Here is a 15,730-nt window from a genome sequence, read left to right as displayed (position 1 = left end):
TTATTTTAAGGGGCTTGAATTTTGAGCTATAAAAGGTTCACCTCAGACACCCCTATATAGGGGTACATGGGGTCAACTTGAAAATTTTAAATGACAAAGGGTGTCGAGTAATATATCGTTGGAAAGATTGAATGAGAAAGAACATTCCATTCAATCTGCTGGACGGAAACTGTTGTCATGTGTGCCACGTGTGATCTAGCGTTGTCCGTGTGGACGACGATGGACGGATGTTCAGCCTTTTTCTTGAACACGTGTTAAAGCTAGTTACAATGTATGGCAGTAGTGATAGTAGGATGTATAGGGTAGTAGTTACACTGTAGATTACTCATCCCATGTCCAACCACACACACAGCATTGCTTTCTCGTTATGCAAATTCTGTTCGAGACATAATGTTTTCTTGGTTATAGAGCACTGAAGAGACATCACATTCAGAAGCAGCATGAGTAAAAAGAAGAACATCACAGTCCTCGACCAGAAGAGCCTTTGGTCTACAATATTGAACAATGTGTCTTATCTATGCTTTGAAATTGATCTGAAGAAAGGCAAACAGAGATGACTTCCCAATTACAAGAATAAACATATCATTATCCTAACAAACCAAACACACTCAACCCGATGTTTGTTTTATCTATGGCTACTGAGACAGTGAGACTGTCTACACCAGATTTGCCTTGATAAATATTTATGTTTGATTCTTAGAAGTGATTTGAGAGAATATTTATTATTGTTTCTTGTTGTTGTTCGTAATGAAATAAGCCTGCGTAAGTTGTTGGTGAAAAGTTTGAATTTATTACATATGCCAGTAGATTGTCTCCTAGCAGTTTTCCGTTGCTGTTCACAACTCCTTATGATGGGATTGGTTGGATACCCATCAGGTGTGATCATTCATGTTCCTCCATAATGTAATTTTAAGTAGGAAATATTGCTCTTGAAAATATTTTAATACGTTGCAGGTCGAGGCCATGCCACACAGCGAGGTAAATCACCAATATTAATAACAAAACACGGTTTCCGATATCTTGTCTAGTACAAAAACAAGCGGAGCGAACTCTACCTTACATAAAAGTGCCAGCATGTCTACTATACCTTCGTAATCCGCTAATAAACTCATAACTTGGTTAATCTAGCCCCTGAAATCTTCTACGCTATAGTGTTCTGAATACAGTGGAATACTTCGATGATGATCTGGAAAATATTGTGAGACTCTAGACTATCATCGAGCTTTTCCGTGGATAAGCGGTTAGCGTACGCGCCTTTGGCGTGGGAGACATAGGTGGTTCGGATTTCACGTTAATCAGTAAGTCCACGTCTCATATAGCCTCGCTGCTGAAAGGGACGCTAAACTCAAAATCAACCCAACTCAACTCTAGGTTATCATCGGGTTAACCTATGATATGAGCCAATCCGTATTACTATATCGTCCTAGGTCGACAACATTTTGTGCAATCAAGATTGGTTATATAAAAATCTTATAATACTATTGGTTTGTAATTCTCATGTGAGAAATGTAGAAAGTGATATAATGAAATGTTTCAAACTTTTGAAATAAAAATCGAGAATGGTCTAAGACCGTCTTGGTCGAAATTTCATTTTTTTCTTTCTTATATTACGGTGCGGTGACAACTCGTTTCGGCTATGGATTGACATAATAAAATTATATTTAATATCTCTCAGTGTATATTTAGAATCTTTTGATCATTTTCCCTAAAAAGTTTTGCCTTTCCACATCAGCAATAATTCAAAAAGAGGGAATTGTTTAGACTGAAGTTCCCAAACATTCCCTACTAATTCCCTTCATTAAACACTATAAACAACAGCCGTACACTAATTCAGTGCTTGTTTTATAGTGATTCAAAGGATGTATAACACATATTTCATCTGCAAATGGAAGGCTGAAAGCAATGCTATTTGTGAACGGTGTTATGAGTAGTTTAAGCAGTTTTGATAAGCACAATTATAAGAAGTGAAAATTCTTTTTCTTCTTGTTTTTATTGGAATAATATGTAACTTACAGATTATCTTTAATATGTATTATTAAACTTTTACATTTTTTTAGGTTTGGTTTCCAAGGAGTGTTGCCACGTTAAACCGAAAAAAAATCGGAATTAAATCTTTAAAATTTCCCACCATTACTTTCCTTTATTAGCCACTACAGACAATCGCTATACGTATTATAAAAGCCCGTTTTGTTGTGATTCTAAAGAGGTATAATTGTATTAATCAACCAATTAATTTGCCTGCTATACCCATTTAAACTCATAGCTGCGATTTCCTTCGATACCGTTTGGAGGTCAGCGATTTTCAAGATGGCGGCTTGATCACTACTCTTATTTTTGGTGAATTATATAATTTGAATCAGAAAGCTCTATAGAATATTCGTGCAAACTCTCTTGCTTTTATGATTTTTTTAAACATCTATTTTTAAACCTATAATGACTGAACTTAATCACTTCTCCTCCTTAATATTTTAACATTTTTTTTAAAAGAATGAGGTTCTCAGTTTGACTTGTATTTACGTTCGTAGGTAAGTTCGCGACTATATTGAGAACCGTTGGTTATATTTCTATGTTGTTTTCAATAGTCGAATAAGCTATTCCCAAAGAATGTTTTTACATATAAAATATTTGAAAATAATAATCTATCTATTTATATGCTACAATAGCAATCAAAATACCTGAGCTCCAATCCCTAACCTTTGATTTTAAACATTTGATTTACGGTTATTTGTGATTTCACGTTCAACAAAGACAAACATTTTAAAGTATGTGTGTCTTAAATAAATTATTTAAATAGATCTTTCTCATAAATTTTTTTTAATTATTATTCAAAGCCTTTGTATTTTAATAACCCTTCGTCAGAATCAATGCAAGTGAATTGTGCTGCCATTTTTGGACATTTTTTAAACTATGCTTTTGTGGGCGTTTATATGTTTGTGGCCAATCCTTTCGACAACGAGATCTCGGAAACTACAAGCTCTAGAAAGATGACGTTTTCACTGATCGATTACAAATTTTGTGTAAATTGTCCAGTTCTAATTGAATATTTAAAAAAAACATGACCATTATTTCTTTATTACATTTTTACGGGTACACTGGAAGTCTTGAAATTAAAAAAGAAAAAACTAAAGCATCATATCCTATACATTATACAACACCACATAATTGTATACATGGGTTGCATACCTCTAAGGCGTTTGTTTCATGGCTAAATGATAATGAAAAAAAGAAGGATAATCATTTCTCCAGTGTATGATGAATCTTTATTGTTTGTACTGTTTTGCCCAATGAACACCATATATCACTGATATTATAATTAATTGTGTGTGTAATGTATGTGCTTATTACATACTGCATGCAAGAAGAAAGGAAACACTGATCATACATGAATTAAAAACTTCAGCCTGAAGTAGGCTCAAATCTTGCAACCGGTGCGAGATATTGAAAAAGTAATCGAAAAAATCTCCCCTTGATGGTATCTCTTTCCAATTTTTATCAAGACATCTTTCACTTTTGTCTGTAAAGGGACATGTACAGATGTGAGGAATAACAAGGACATTCATGTTCATATGTGAATGATGCGCTGTGTATAGAGCGCATGTTCAGCTAGTCTATATATTAAAATGCTAGGTTTATATGTTTGTCTCCAACCCTTTCGACAATGAGATCTTGAAAACTACAAGTGCTAGAAACGTACCATTTTCACTGGTTGATTCCAAATTTTGTATAGATTGTCCAGTTCTCACTCAAATTTCAAAAACCGTGTCTTATTGTTCTACTTAACCGTTTTGAGCCCATAAAATTAACATTGTTGCGGCCGAAACTATGGTGTTAGGCAACCAGTAGAGAAGTTACGTATCACGGGTTGACGGCCATTGCAGGGGCTTTGCTTAAATCTGAATGACAAAACCTATTGCATGCTGGCAATTTCAAAGGTCTCAAGAGACGCAATGAGGCGTACTTCGACAGATATGGATTTATTAGAAAAAATATTTCCACTTGATATCGTGTTACTTCTACAAATTTGCAACAAACTCATTCCAACATCTATACATATAAATTCACTTCCTTTGTGAGTCTCCTATCCTTTACTTGTGTGAGTAAGAAGACATGCACGGTGGAAAGGAGATTCATGGTCATAACAGAACGATACGCTGAGTAGACAGTGCAGGTTCAGCTAGTAATAATTAATTATTTTTAAAAATCAAATAGTTCCTGCAAAAGCCCGAGAAAACTTATCCTAAAACATGATACAACAAGATAATCAATGTGGTAATGTGGGTTTCATATAACCAAGGGGTTAGAACATTTTCCAAATGATCTAACATTGGTGATGAATGTTTAAGTCATTGATGATGTCGTAACTGCTGACAGGCAGTTCTTGCTTAACTTTTACCAGAACCATCTACTTTTTCTGTGATTGATCGCCCATTCTTGACATCGAAATTTCCAGAACAAAAACGAATGAACCATATGTTAGTTGTTTCTTTTGGTACCGTATTTTGCTCCTTTTACAGTACAGTATTTGCACATTTAATGAAATAAAGTTGTATAATTTAGCACAGTATTGCGAGCAGTTTACTCATCTTCACGGCGCGACGTAATACCTTACGTTTGATTCAAAAAATGCCAACACATTTTGCACATCTACTAACTCAACTGTCGGTTGTCAAATGACTTTATGTTAGTCCGGATCTGATGCGACTCATATATCCTTTCATTTGGGACACTAGCGCCCTCTCTTGTTCAAAAGGTTAACTACATTTTAGACTTCGTGACAGAGATGGCATGGTTCAGTGAAAAATTTACCCTTCATCTACTGACCCACCACGCACCGTAACCCACAGAACTACTAGACCCACGACCCACGATGACCCACGATGACCAAAACCCATCATCGCCTTCAACTCTGACACATGATCGTCACCCTCCTTTCACGTGAATAAAGAGTTTATACTTGTAATAAAACAAGGCTCTGAAACTATCACTGATCGGAGTTTGAATTTCTACGGTTAATCGCTCAAGCACAACTCTGTTACAATAATGATGGATCTGACCTTCACGATATCAAATGGTAGAGTGTTTGTCATGGGCCGTATTACGATTAATTTCAATTTAATTATCAAGCGGCGGATGTACAGGTTTAAAACTGAGGGGGCCAGCCAGAACCTAGACTATGATAGGTAGGTAGGGCCCCTGTCCCAAGCTAGATCCGTCACTGTAATTATCATAGATTATTATTTCCTTGTTGAATTAAAGATACTTTTCAGTGGAAAATAGAATAAAATTTGGAAGTATCAAATCAAAGTAAAGTAGGTCAACGTAAAGGAAAAAAAGAAAGAAACTGTAAAATTTGAATGTGTTTCGAAAGCCAAGTAGTAAGTCGTATTGCTACTAGCTATTACAATTGCAGTATCAATATCCAAAAATGCCTGTTTATTTATTTTTTTCACTTAGATATACTCATCTCAGGTAAGTAAATAGAAACAAACGAAGAAAGGAAGAAAAACGGAAGCCTTGAAAGTAAAACGTAGATAAAGTCTCGAGTGTTCAGAAGATGCTGTCTACAATCCACTGAGCAGTGGACCAGAGTGAGCCATGGTGGTTCGGTAGATCAGGGTGGGTCAGAGTGGGTCATAATGGGTGGTAGGTCGCAGTTTGTCACGTCCTGTTGACCCATGACCCACTGGCTTTCTCACAAATCTCGACCCACTTGACCAACTCCATATCTGATATGTGATATTTGGATGCGGTTTTCACTAATGTATTGAGCTATTCCCATGGAAGGTTGTTACTTATAATAAAAAGTATTTCAATAAGTTTGATTATTAATTATTACGCATTTCTTCACGCATGTTTCATAGGGAAACCTATTTCATATAGGTGTAGTGTCCTATGTTTAGTCTACGTATCTAACTTAACTACTAGAATAATGAAAAAATGGAATTTAAAAACAAGAAAGATTAATAATGTACTTCAAAAACCCACTGAAAAATAACTTTCTAGAAGAAAACAACCGACTTCAAGAATGCACTAAAAAGCAGAAAATAAGAACTTTTTTTTTTTTACAAATATGAACCGACTTTGAAAAACGCACTAAAAGGCACAAAACAACAGGAGTGCTAAAAACAGGCAAAGGTAATAATAAGCCTATCCGTAAAATAAAATTACTGTGCACTATGAATAGGTGCTTCTATGCAGGGGTGCCCACAAAGGGGGGCTATGACGCAAACTGCGTCATTGAAATATTTAGGGGGGGGGCAAAAATCTATATAAATATGTTTGAGGGTGTGTAAAAATTAATCGAAAAGTTTTTTTTTCATGGAAGAACAACTACGGATAGACATTTGAGGAGGGGTGCGTCATGGACATGAGGGGGGGGGGCACCACTGCTTCTATGTAAGTTACGTATAACCTGTAAACCACATTGCACATATATTGCATTAAACAACGACGTTAGACTTGTGAACTTTGCAACATCCAAAACTATAGTGAAGATTACAAAATTCTCTCATCCTGACATTCATAGAATGATACACTTTGAACTTACCAGATAGAAAAACATTTTTAATCAAATTTATTACATTGTAATAAATAGAAGAAGACATTTTAGTATAATTGATGTTCGGACATTTACAAGAGCAATTTACAAGAGTGACAGTGATCACTGCCTTATAGCAGTGATAATAAGAGAAAGATTATCGTTGAATAAAGAAAATATTCAACATTTGTAAACGGAGAGTTTAATTTGAAGAAATTAGAGGAGAGCCAGGCAAGAAGGGGAAATACCAGATTGAAATATCGAATAGATTTTCGGTTTTAGAAGATTCGGAGGGGCACTAGTGTTGAGAATACTTCGTTTAAAATTAGGGATAACATTAAAATTTCAGCAAAAGAAAAATCGGATCACGCAGAAATGCATAGGAATAAACCCTTGTTCTACCAAGAATGCACTAAACTAACAGAGAAGACAAAACAGCAAACCTACTTTGCCTACAAAATCAAAGCGATATATCTGCTTGCTGTCAGAATTTCTTTAACTTCAGGAAAACATATTGAGAGCAATTGAAGCTCACGGCAAATATGTACTCCGTTATATCGACGGCTTAGTGTCAAAGGAACGTGTGTACAAAATAAAAAAAAAAAAGAAACAAAGAAAAGAAAAATAAAATAAAAGAAAAGAAAAAAGAAAAGAAAGATACGAATATTATCAGAGTTCGAATGTTTCTTTCTGTGAAATGATTATAAGTCAAATTTCTTCGAAAAATATGGTTGATCAAATAAAAATCATTTTGGATTATCAAAAACTAAAATCAAATACGAAAGAACAATTCTCGCAATTCTGAAAAACTAGCTTTTTGTAGATACGATCTCTCCAGGCGGAAGAGCAGAATATAAATGCTATTCATCGTTGCATGAGTAAGGTTTAGGGCGGGACCTGTTTAAGTGATAATTGCGTCTGCCGTTGAGTTGAGTTGATTTTGGGTTTAACGTCCCGTTTAGCAACGAAGCTATATGAGACGTGGACCTACTGATTAACGTGGAATCCGAACCACATGAGCTCCCACCGGAAATCGAATGCGTCCGACGTGCACAACAAGAGTAGCCAATGGGGAAATCTGCAGCGGCAGACAACGAGTGATGAATGCGCGATTTCTCACTATTTACAGTTGAAATTTCAGGGAATTCAGCACTCACCTGGAGAAATCGAATTACATATACATAGGTGGGCGCTTTGATATTTTTGAGGCCCTCTACTTCACAATGATTGAACTAAAGAATTTATCTTTGGATTTGGAGTATAGGCGATGTGCAGTCAGCAGTTTGTGTTATTCCCGTTTAGTTTTCTTCTAATAGCTTAAAAGAGGCTTGAAATAAATAGACCCAGTAGCGCAATCTGGTATTGATCTAAAGTATCAAATGTTGTCAACTAAAGCTCAAGAAATAACACGATAAATTATTAGAAAGAATATATAAAGACTTTAACGAGTAAAATCTCAGGTGTTGAATCCCAAGAACAAAAAGAATCTGATGTCCGGAGTGGGATTCGAACCCACGCCCGGAAGACCGGTCGGCAACCTGAACGCAGCGCCTTAGACAGCTCGGCCATACTGACTTATACAGTAAGAGTGTGTTTTTCGAGTCTTTCTTCGCGTATTGTAACAATGAAGAGGGTCAAAGCAAGTGATTCAACGCGATCATTAATGTACTATTTCTTCTTTTCTTTCGTGCAAAGTTTTAGTCTTAAGTCACATAGAGAAAAATGGACTGACATCCAAAATAGTTAAACTCAGGAAATCCTCAGGAATTTTTCTGAATTCCGGAATTCTTTCCGAAATTCGGAATTTTTCCCACTTTGCTTTCCAAATTCCGGAAAGTAAAAATTCCGGAATTGGCCATACCTACTATACACTATATTATGTCGGTAAGAAGTACATATTTGTCAAACTTTCCTACTAATTGCATTTACCGCTATCATATCTAGATAAGAGAAGAAATAGTGTTGTGAGCATAGGCGCCGGTAAACTCTGATCTGATAAAAACACTAAAGAAGAGCACGCGAAAATTACATTAGCCTTGTACGATATGGATATCCACCGTTAAAGTCACCGTTACCCGTGAAGATATTAACGGGTTGACTTCATTAACAAAGTCAGTCGAAATAATTGCAACAAGAAAATCTACTTATCCTTGTATCATAGGCAACCAACAATTCTTTGGTATTATATAGATTACATAGAAGCGGGAAATGTGACGAACTTTTAAAACGGGATATGAATAGTCACCATTACCTGTTAAGATATTAACGGATTCACTCCGTTAACGAATTCAGCTGTAGCTATCCATTAGTCCATCAATTGCTCTAGTTAACTTTTCCTTACTCAACATTACTGTATAAGTCAGGATGGCCGAGCGGTCTAAGGCGCTGCGTTCAGGTCGCAGTCCGGTCTTCCGGGCGTGGGTTCGAATCCCACTCCTGACATAAGTCTTTCTTTATTGTTCTTCGGGTCCTACAGGTCAGAATTTACTCATTAAGTCTTTATATATCTAATAGTTCATCGTGTTATTTCTTGTGCTTTAGCTGAGAACATTTGGTAGCTTAGGTCAATACCAGATTGTGCTTCGGGGGATTTTTATTTTCAACTTCTATTAACCCACCATTGAAGAACAATGTAAGATGAAGCGGGAATAAGGCAAACTGTTTACTAGAATACGCCGCACCGAAAGATAAATTATGTGGTACAATCATTGTGTGTGCAATTCGTCTCCAGACATATATCGATTAGGATAGTGAAGTGGTGAACCATGCCATGAAGAACAGAGATTAAAATTCTTATAAGGAAAGGTATGAGAATAATGTGTTTATGTTCAATTTTATGTTGCTACTTTCTTTACCGCAGTCTTTGAAACATCATATCTAATTATGGACCACCCTGTATTTCATGTAAACAATTGTTATTGATGTTGATTACTTTATTTTATTAATTACACTAAATATATTAATAAAATACAATAGTGGATAAATAAGAAAATCTAATAGGTTTTCCCATGTATTTCACAGAACCAAATTCCTTTTGAAAATTCAAAGGGGGTAGTTGCCCTTCTTGCCCCTCGCTGCAGGTGCCCATGGTGTTATGACTCTTTAGTCTGAAAATCTGGAAGCCCTATAACAGATGAAAATATTTGGTAATATTTGAGAGCATATTTCATCTGCGTGATTTATTGCTTCGTATTCATCGAAGGATTCGATTCTTTAGAGAAATGAAGCTTCACTAGTTCACATATATTTTCACAAACATCATTAGCTGTAATATTCATAGTATCATCAAAGAAGACTCAAGTTTACTAACGCATTTGGAAGAGTTGACCCGTGTTTAGTGTTGTAAACTCACTATTAAAATATGAAGAAAAGAAAAAAAGAGCAGATGCGTAAAAAAAAATGGAGAACAATGCAAAGAAAGCCCTTATACATCGACCGCGAATCGAACTCAGGCCACCCGCGTGGCAGGCGAGCATTCTACCATTGAAGAACCGATGCTCCGAGTGTTCATTTTTACGGCACGTTATAACCCGTGATATCCTGCTTATTAATTGTGGCGATCACCATTTTGGTTTGTGGTAAATCTTCAATCTACTAGGTAATGCATGCGAAGTGGTAAATGTTTTACAACTGAATCCATCTTTTCTTTCTTCTAAAGAAGATCATGATGTCAATAACTCTCATGTTGTTCTGTTACGGCCTCACTAATGAAGTAAGGAACTGGATTGACAATTTAAGCTGATCTTTATTTTCCATTTTTAAAAATCTCAGAGGGATATAGTGGAAACTATACAACGCAGTGGCATACAAAGTGGAGCCCCTTGTCCCCATTCAGCAACATATGCATTAGCACTTTCTATTTATTAAGGATATGTAAACAAATACTTGAAATGATATAAACCCGGAAGCTTCAATCCTTCTCCCTTGATGTAATTCTGCGTACAGTATTACTATGCCATATGCCTCCATATTTTTCTGTAACTTCTCGATTTTTCTGTATATAATCCGAGTTAGGGGCGGATCCAGGACGGACTTCTGGAGGGGACGGTGGGCTGTAATACTGCTACTTAGAACTACTTTTAAGAGCTCAAAACTCTGGAATGGGTTTTATTTACATATATAATAAGAAATGTTTCACTTCTGTAGGACAAACACCGTGCTCGTGGGGTTTCTCGGTGTTCTCCCGTTTCCTCCCACTTTCTTTATTCAACCATTTCATTCATTTCTCATCATCACGTTCTCCTTTAGCCTAACCGGCATATATGTGGGACGTAAAACTAAAGATTTCATTTTGCTTTTCATCCTCCATTAAGTTCTATTAGGATTACGCTAGTGACCGTTTTTTAAAGACTGTAGTGTTTATGCATCATTTGCTCTACACGAGAACTCTTGCACAGAAAAGAATTTCCGAACTTTTTTTGGGGGGGGGAGGAAATGTTACCTCGACTGAGTTTGTTAATGGAGTCAATTTGTTAATAAACAGCTAGAGGGATTGTCTCGACTCAGTTTGTTAATGGGGTCAGTGCGTTAATACCTTCAAGGCTAATGGTGACTAGGACAGTGGCTATCCATACCCTTTTATTCATAAATTTACGTTTTTTTTTCTTCACACTATAAATATCACTGATCACCCCCGATGAAGCACTCCCTATATTCCTAATGAAAACTGAAATCATTCCCACAATGCAACGAATGATTCGGCGACATTGACGGCTACCGTTCTAACTAACTGCATCGTCTGCTACTGGCAGTAGCTAAGTGTATCATTATCTAATTCTATCAGACTCACGCGCTCTGAATGATTTGATTCGTTCTTGCTTTTAGTAGTTCGTGGTATTCAACTCCCTTGAGTGACGGCGCCACACTCTCCACTCACTTAACTTACTTGTTAGTCAGTATTTGTAGTTTGACGGAAATTTCCCTAATTTCTAGGGAAATTTTATCGACAAATTTAGGGAAAGGAAAAAAGGGAATTTTTCTATAAAAACTGAAAAATCCAGGAATATTTTAGCGTTGACTGATTGACCAATGTAAATGCTTAAATTTTTCTTTGTTTTTCAGAAATAAACCAAACAATAGCAAAAGTTTGTGATGTTTCGTGTGGGTATAGGCGTGTGTGTGTGTGTGTGTTAGGGATGGCCAGATCCGGATATCCGGATGCAGTTGGGTCCGGATATCCAGTATCCGGACATCCAGACACTGGATCCGGATCCGAAGAAACAGATCTTGGATCCGGATCCGAAATTTCGGATCTTGGATCCGGATCCGAAAAACCGGATCTTGGATCCGAATCCGACATTTCGGATTTTGGATCCGGATTCGAAAACCTGGACCTTGGATCCGGATCCGAAACTCCGTGTCAGAAAATTCGGGTGTTCCGAATCAGCAAAGTTTTCGAAATTATTGACAAAGTGATTTTCAATCCTATGCTTAAAATAGAATTTTAAGACACTTGTGGTATCTGATCGTGTGACAGCCTTGCGTTCTCTTCATTCTGTTGATATTTGGTTTTTGTGCCATAATATGTCACAATTACACCAAATTTGATTGACTAAAACTGTCGAATTTGGTGAGAGCAATCTCACTGTCAGATTCGATTAGAGATGCAAGGGCTCGGAAAAAAACCGGCTTTTTTGGAAAAAAACTCGGTTTTTTCTGCTTCGCTTTTTTGCTTGGGAAATTTTGGGCTTTTTTGAAAATTCTGCTTTAAATTGATAAACCAGATTTTGTTTCGCTTCTCTACAACACAAAAAGTCATTTAATTAGTGGTTGATGCCGATAATAATATAAAACCTCGAAAATAAACCATGAATTTTGAAAAGATATTACAAACAGTTTTATTTCTCAATATATTTACATTATGAATTCCAAAGGATTAACCAATGTTATAATAAGATTTTTTAAATCTCCTACATACAAAAGTAAGCAGGGTTGGCAAGAACCATGGTTGTTTTTGAAAATGCCAAAAACCCGTTTTTTGGGGGGAGTTTAAACTAGGCTTTTTTGGTTTAAACCAGGTTTTTTGGGTTTAGATATTTTGCTTTATGTATTTATATTACATATTGACAGAAATAAATTTGTTTCGCCTTGGTGTTATTATGCAACAATGGGGTTATGCTGGAAGAGGTCACATAAGCTTAAAGAAGTCTTGTCAGTAAATTTCTTAAATTGAGAAGCTCCCGCCCTAGCCATCGGGAAAATCCCGTCATTACTCTAAATGTAAAACAATAACGGAAAAATCCTGTTATTGCATTGCATGTAAAATTTAAAGGTCAACGTATCATAATCAGTACTAGTGGCGGATTTACCATTAGGCACACTAGGCACAGGCCTAGGGGCGCAGCCTATGAGGGGCGGCAGCCGGCAGAAATTTTTTTACCAGTAAATTATAGTAACATTGATATTTATAGTTGGTCAATGTGACCCCCAATTTAATTTCGTTGGGAGGGTTTATTTTTTAAAATTCATTAATGAAATATTGCATTCCAGCCTTTAATATAATAGGTTATAGCATGGCCTTCTTCTGATATGAAAGCAAGGCATAAAGTTTAATATAAGAAGATATTTTCATAACACCTTAACAGTTAGGTTTTGGTAGTATAAATATTAAACAATACTATATGTTCCACATACAAAGAATATTAGTGATAATTTTTTACACTATTTTTATCATTATAAACTATTATATAAAAAAGGAAAAATATGAGTTTAAGGTAATTTCTCCTGTTTGTGTTTTTTTTTAAAAAAGTATTACTTCTTATGTGCAATAAATAAAACTTACAAATCTTGTGAGCTGTCTTATTTTGAATCTTCTTCACCAACGAATGAGAAAGTAAAGGTATGAATATTTGCATAATATATTACGTTAAAATATAGTACATAATATAGACTAAAAAAAATTAATCGAATTTTGCCAAGAACGGTATTGCTTCCAACGATTAATTTATTCATATTCACTATCGCCTAAATGGGGAAACAATTTTCTCATCTCAAAACGTATTAATAAAAATTCAAAACAATTTATTTTACCATGCCTTTCTTGGACAAAGGCATGAATAAAAGCGTGCCAATGACGGAAAATTATTACGTTGAGACTTTCCTATATTCACGAAACATAAAGGGGCGGCCGAACGCATCGTGCCTAGGGGCGGTGCCAGATGTAAATCCGTCCCTTACGCTAAAACTGAGGTATTAAATTACAAATTTAGTACGTACATATCATTGAAAATACAATCCAAGCTAATGTTGGAAGCTATGTAGGCAATCGATAAATTTTGTCAATTTATATCAGTATATTTAAACAACCTAGGCTTCTTTATAAAACAACAGGCATTCAGGCATGCAGAAATATACAATTTAGTTTTGTTTCGTATGTTCAGGCTTAACATCCTTACGTAATACCGAGATTATCAAGGAGTAGACTTTCGTTTAAAGTTACATCCGAACCGCTACTTTGTTTACGCATGAAAGAAGGGTTGTGATTCGACCGAGAATTGAACATGGGACACCTTGATTAAAAAGTGAAAAGGAAATAAAACTAATGCAGATGGTTTGATGTATGGAAACGTCACCATGAAGTTCACACGATTCGCATTTTTCGTTCTTTTTATTTTTTTTCGGTTTAAACCAGTTGTTTATTTAAAAAAAGAAACAAAAACAGCTGGTGTAAACCAGCCAACCCTAAAAGTAAATATTTCTTTTAAAAAAATACTCAAATAAGTAGCAAAATTCTATGTAGTATTTTTACTTCAAAATATTCCATACCCTCTTTCATTTCATTTCATTTCATTTATTTGCCTGTTTCATTAGCTTACAAAGCATGAGAAATTCTCATGTAAGCGTTACAGTTGTCAAAAAGAAAGAAAAAAAACATAGAATATTGTCAAGTACCAGTGGTATACATCATGCATCTTTCTAAAATACAAAACCACATAAATAGGATATATTAAGTATAAAAACATGACAAGTTACATCTAATTAGGTAACTGTTTGTATCACACCAGGCATGTACTCACGGGTAAGTATCTGTTACCAACTTTTCAGTTAATGAGTCATTTAGATATTCTTTAATTGTATATCTTGGAACAAAATAAAATTAAAATAAAACATAAGAAAAATACTTAGATTTATATTATACACTTAAAGGCTGCACATTCAGAGCTTTTGGTTTTGTATATTCTTGAAATTCTACAGTGTTATATAAGCACCATCACGGTTTACTCAGTCCTCAAGTTTTCTGTATTTTTAACAAGAGGGATTCAACATATGAAGGGTGTGAGGTAAGAACATGGTAACCCACAATTTTACTATTTTAAGAAATTAGAAATTTTCTGCTGCACAATCCATTTTGAAAGTCGGAAAGCTGATTTTTCACATAAGACTATACATGAGGGAAGCGGTATGCGTTGCTGTCTATCTGATGCTGCATAACTCAGCAATTAAAAATTTGTTAGTTACCATGTTCTTGGCTCACACCCTTTATATCATTATGGAACACTCCCCACCCCACCAACACACACAAAAAAAGGCCTACGGAATGATAAATACAACTGCACAACAAACATGACTGAGTGGAGCTTTTGCGCTTCTATCGGGAAGTCCAGGATTCAACTCAGCATTCGACCATTCTGATAAAGCTTTTCTTCATTCCATCTGTGAAGTAGAAATAGTGCGTGTACTGTGAGTTGGCCGACTTCATTTCTTATTGTTTTTAAATCGTTATTATTACTAATTACCAGCAGTGACGGTTTTGCGAAGGTTAGGGGGGCGGTCTTTCGGACTGAAGCCTGTTCCCCAAAATTACGGAATGTCTAAAACAAACGAAATAGCTATTAGTTATGCCTTTACTCATAAACTTTAAGCTCCCGTCAAATAAAAATTACAAATGTTTAGAAAAACTAAACATTAGTAAGAACCCTCCCCAAATACTTTTCTAAATCCTCCACTGATTCTCAGTATAAAATGATCTTCAAGGTTGTATCCGGAAGATTATCGCTAAATATATAAAGAAAACGAAATACAGTATTAGTTATGCCTGTACTCATAAACTTCAAGCTCCTCCCAAATAAAATTAGGACATTTTAGAAAATGAAACAATCAGAGAAACCCGTCCAACGTACGTTTCTAAATCCGCTACTGATTATTTGTATAAATTAGTATTCATGGTTGTGTCCGGAAAATTATTGCTAAATC

The 15,730-nt window shown here is 35.6% G+C and overlaps 1 protein-coding gene and 1 non-coding gene across 2 annotated transcripts in view; both read left to right on the top strand.

The window, feature by feature from the left end:
- Positions 1 to 11,605, top strand: part of LOC145661523 (scavenger receptor class B member 1-like) — a 47,247-nt gene extending 35,642 nt beyond the window's left edge. The window contains exon 8 of the mRNA XM_081726841.1: positions 11,600 to 11,605. Coding sequence (XP_081582967.1) covers positions 11,600 to 11,605 — 6 coding nt within the window. The remainder of the gene's footprint in view (positions 1 to 11,599) is intronic.
- Positions 8,897 to 8,980, top strand: TRNAL-CAG (transfer RNA leucine (anticodon CAG)). The gene has a single exon. It is a non-coding gene; the product is annotated as a tRNA-Leu (tRNA).
- Positions 11,606 to 15,730: the final 4,125 nt, after the last annotated feature.

The sequence above is a fragment of the Thermobia domestica genome, chromosome 10 (assembly GCF_964235325.1).
Source record: "Thermobia domestica chromosome 10, izTheDome1.hap1.1, whole genome shotgun sequence".
NCBI classification, from domain to species: Eukaryota; Metazoa; Arthropoda; class Insecta; order Zygentoma; family Lepismatidae; genus Thermobia; species Thermobia domestica.
This window is presented reverse-complemented; position numbering and strand designations above follow the sequence as displayed.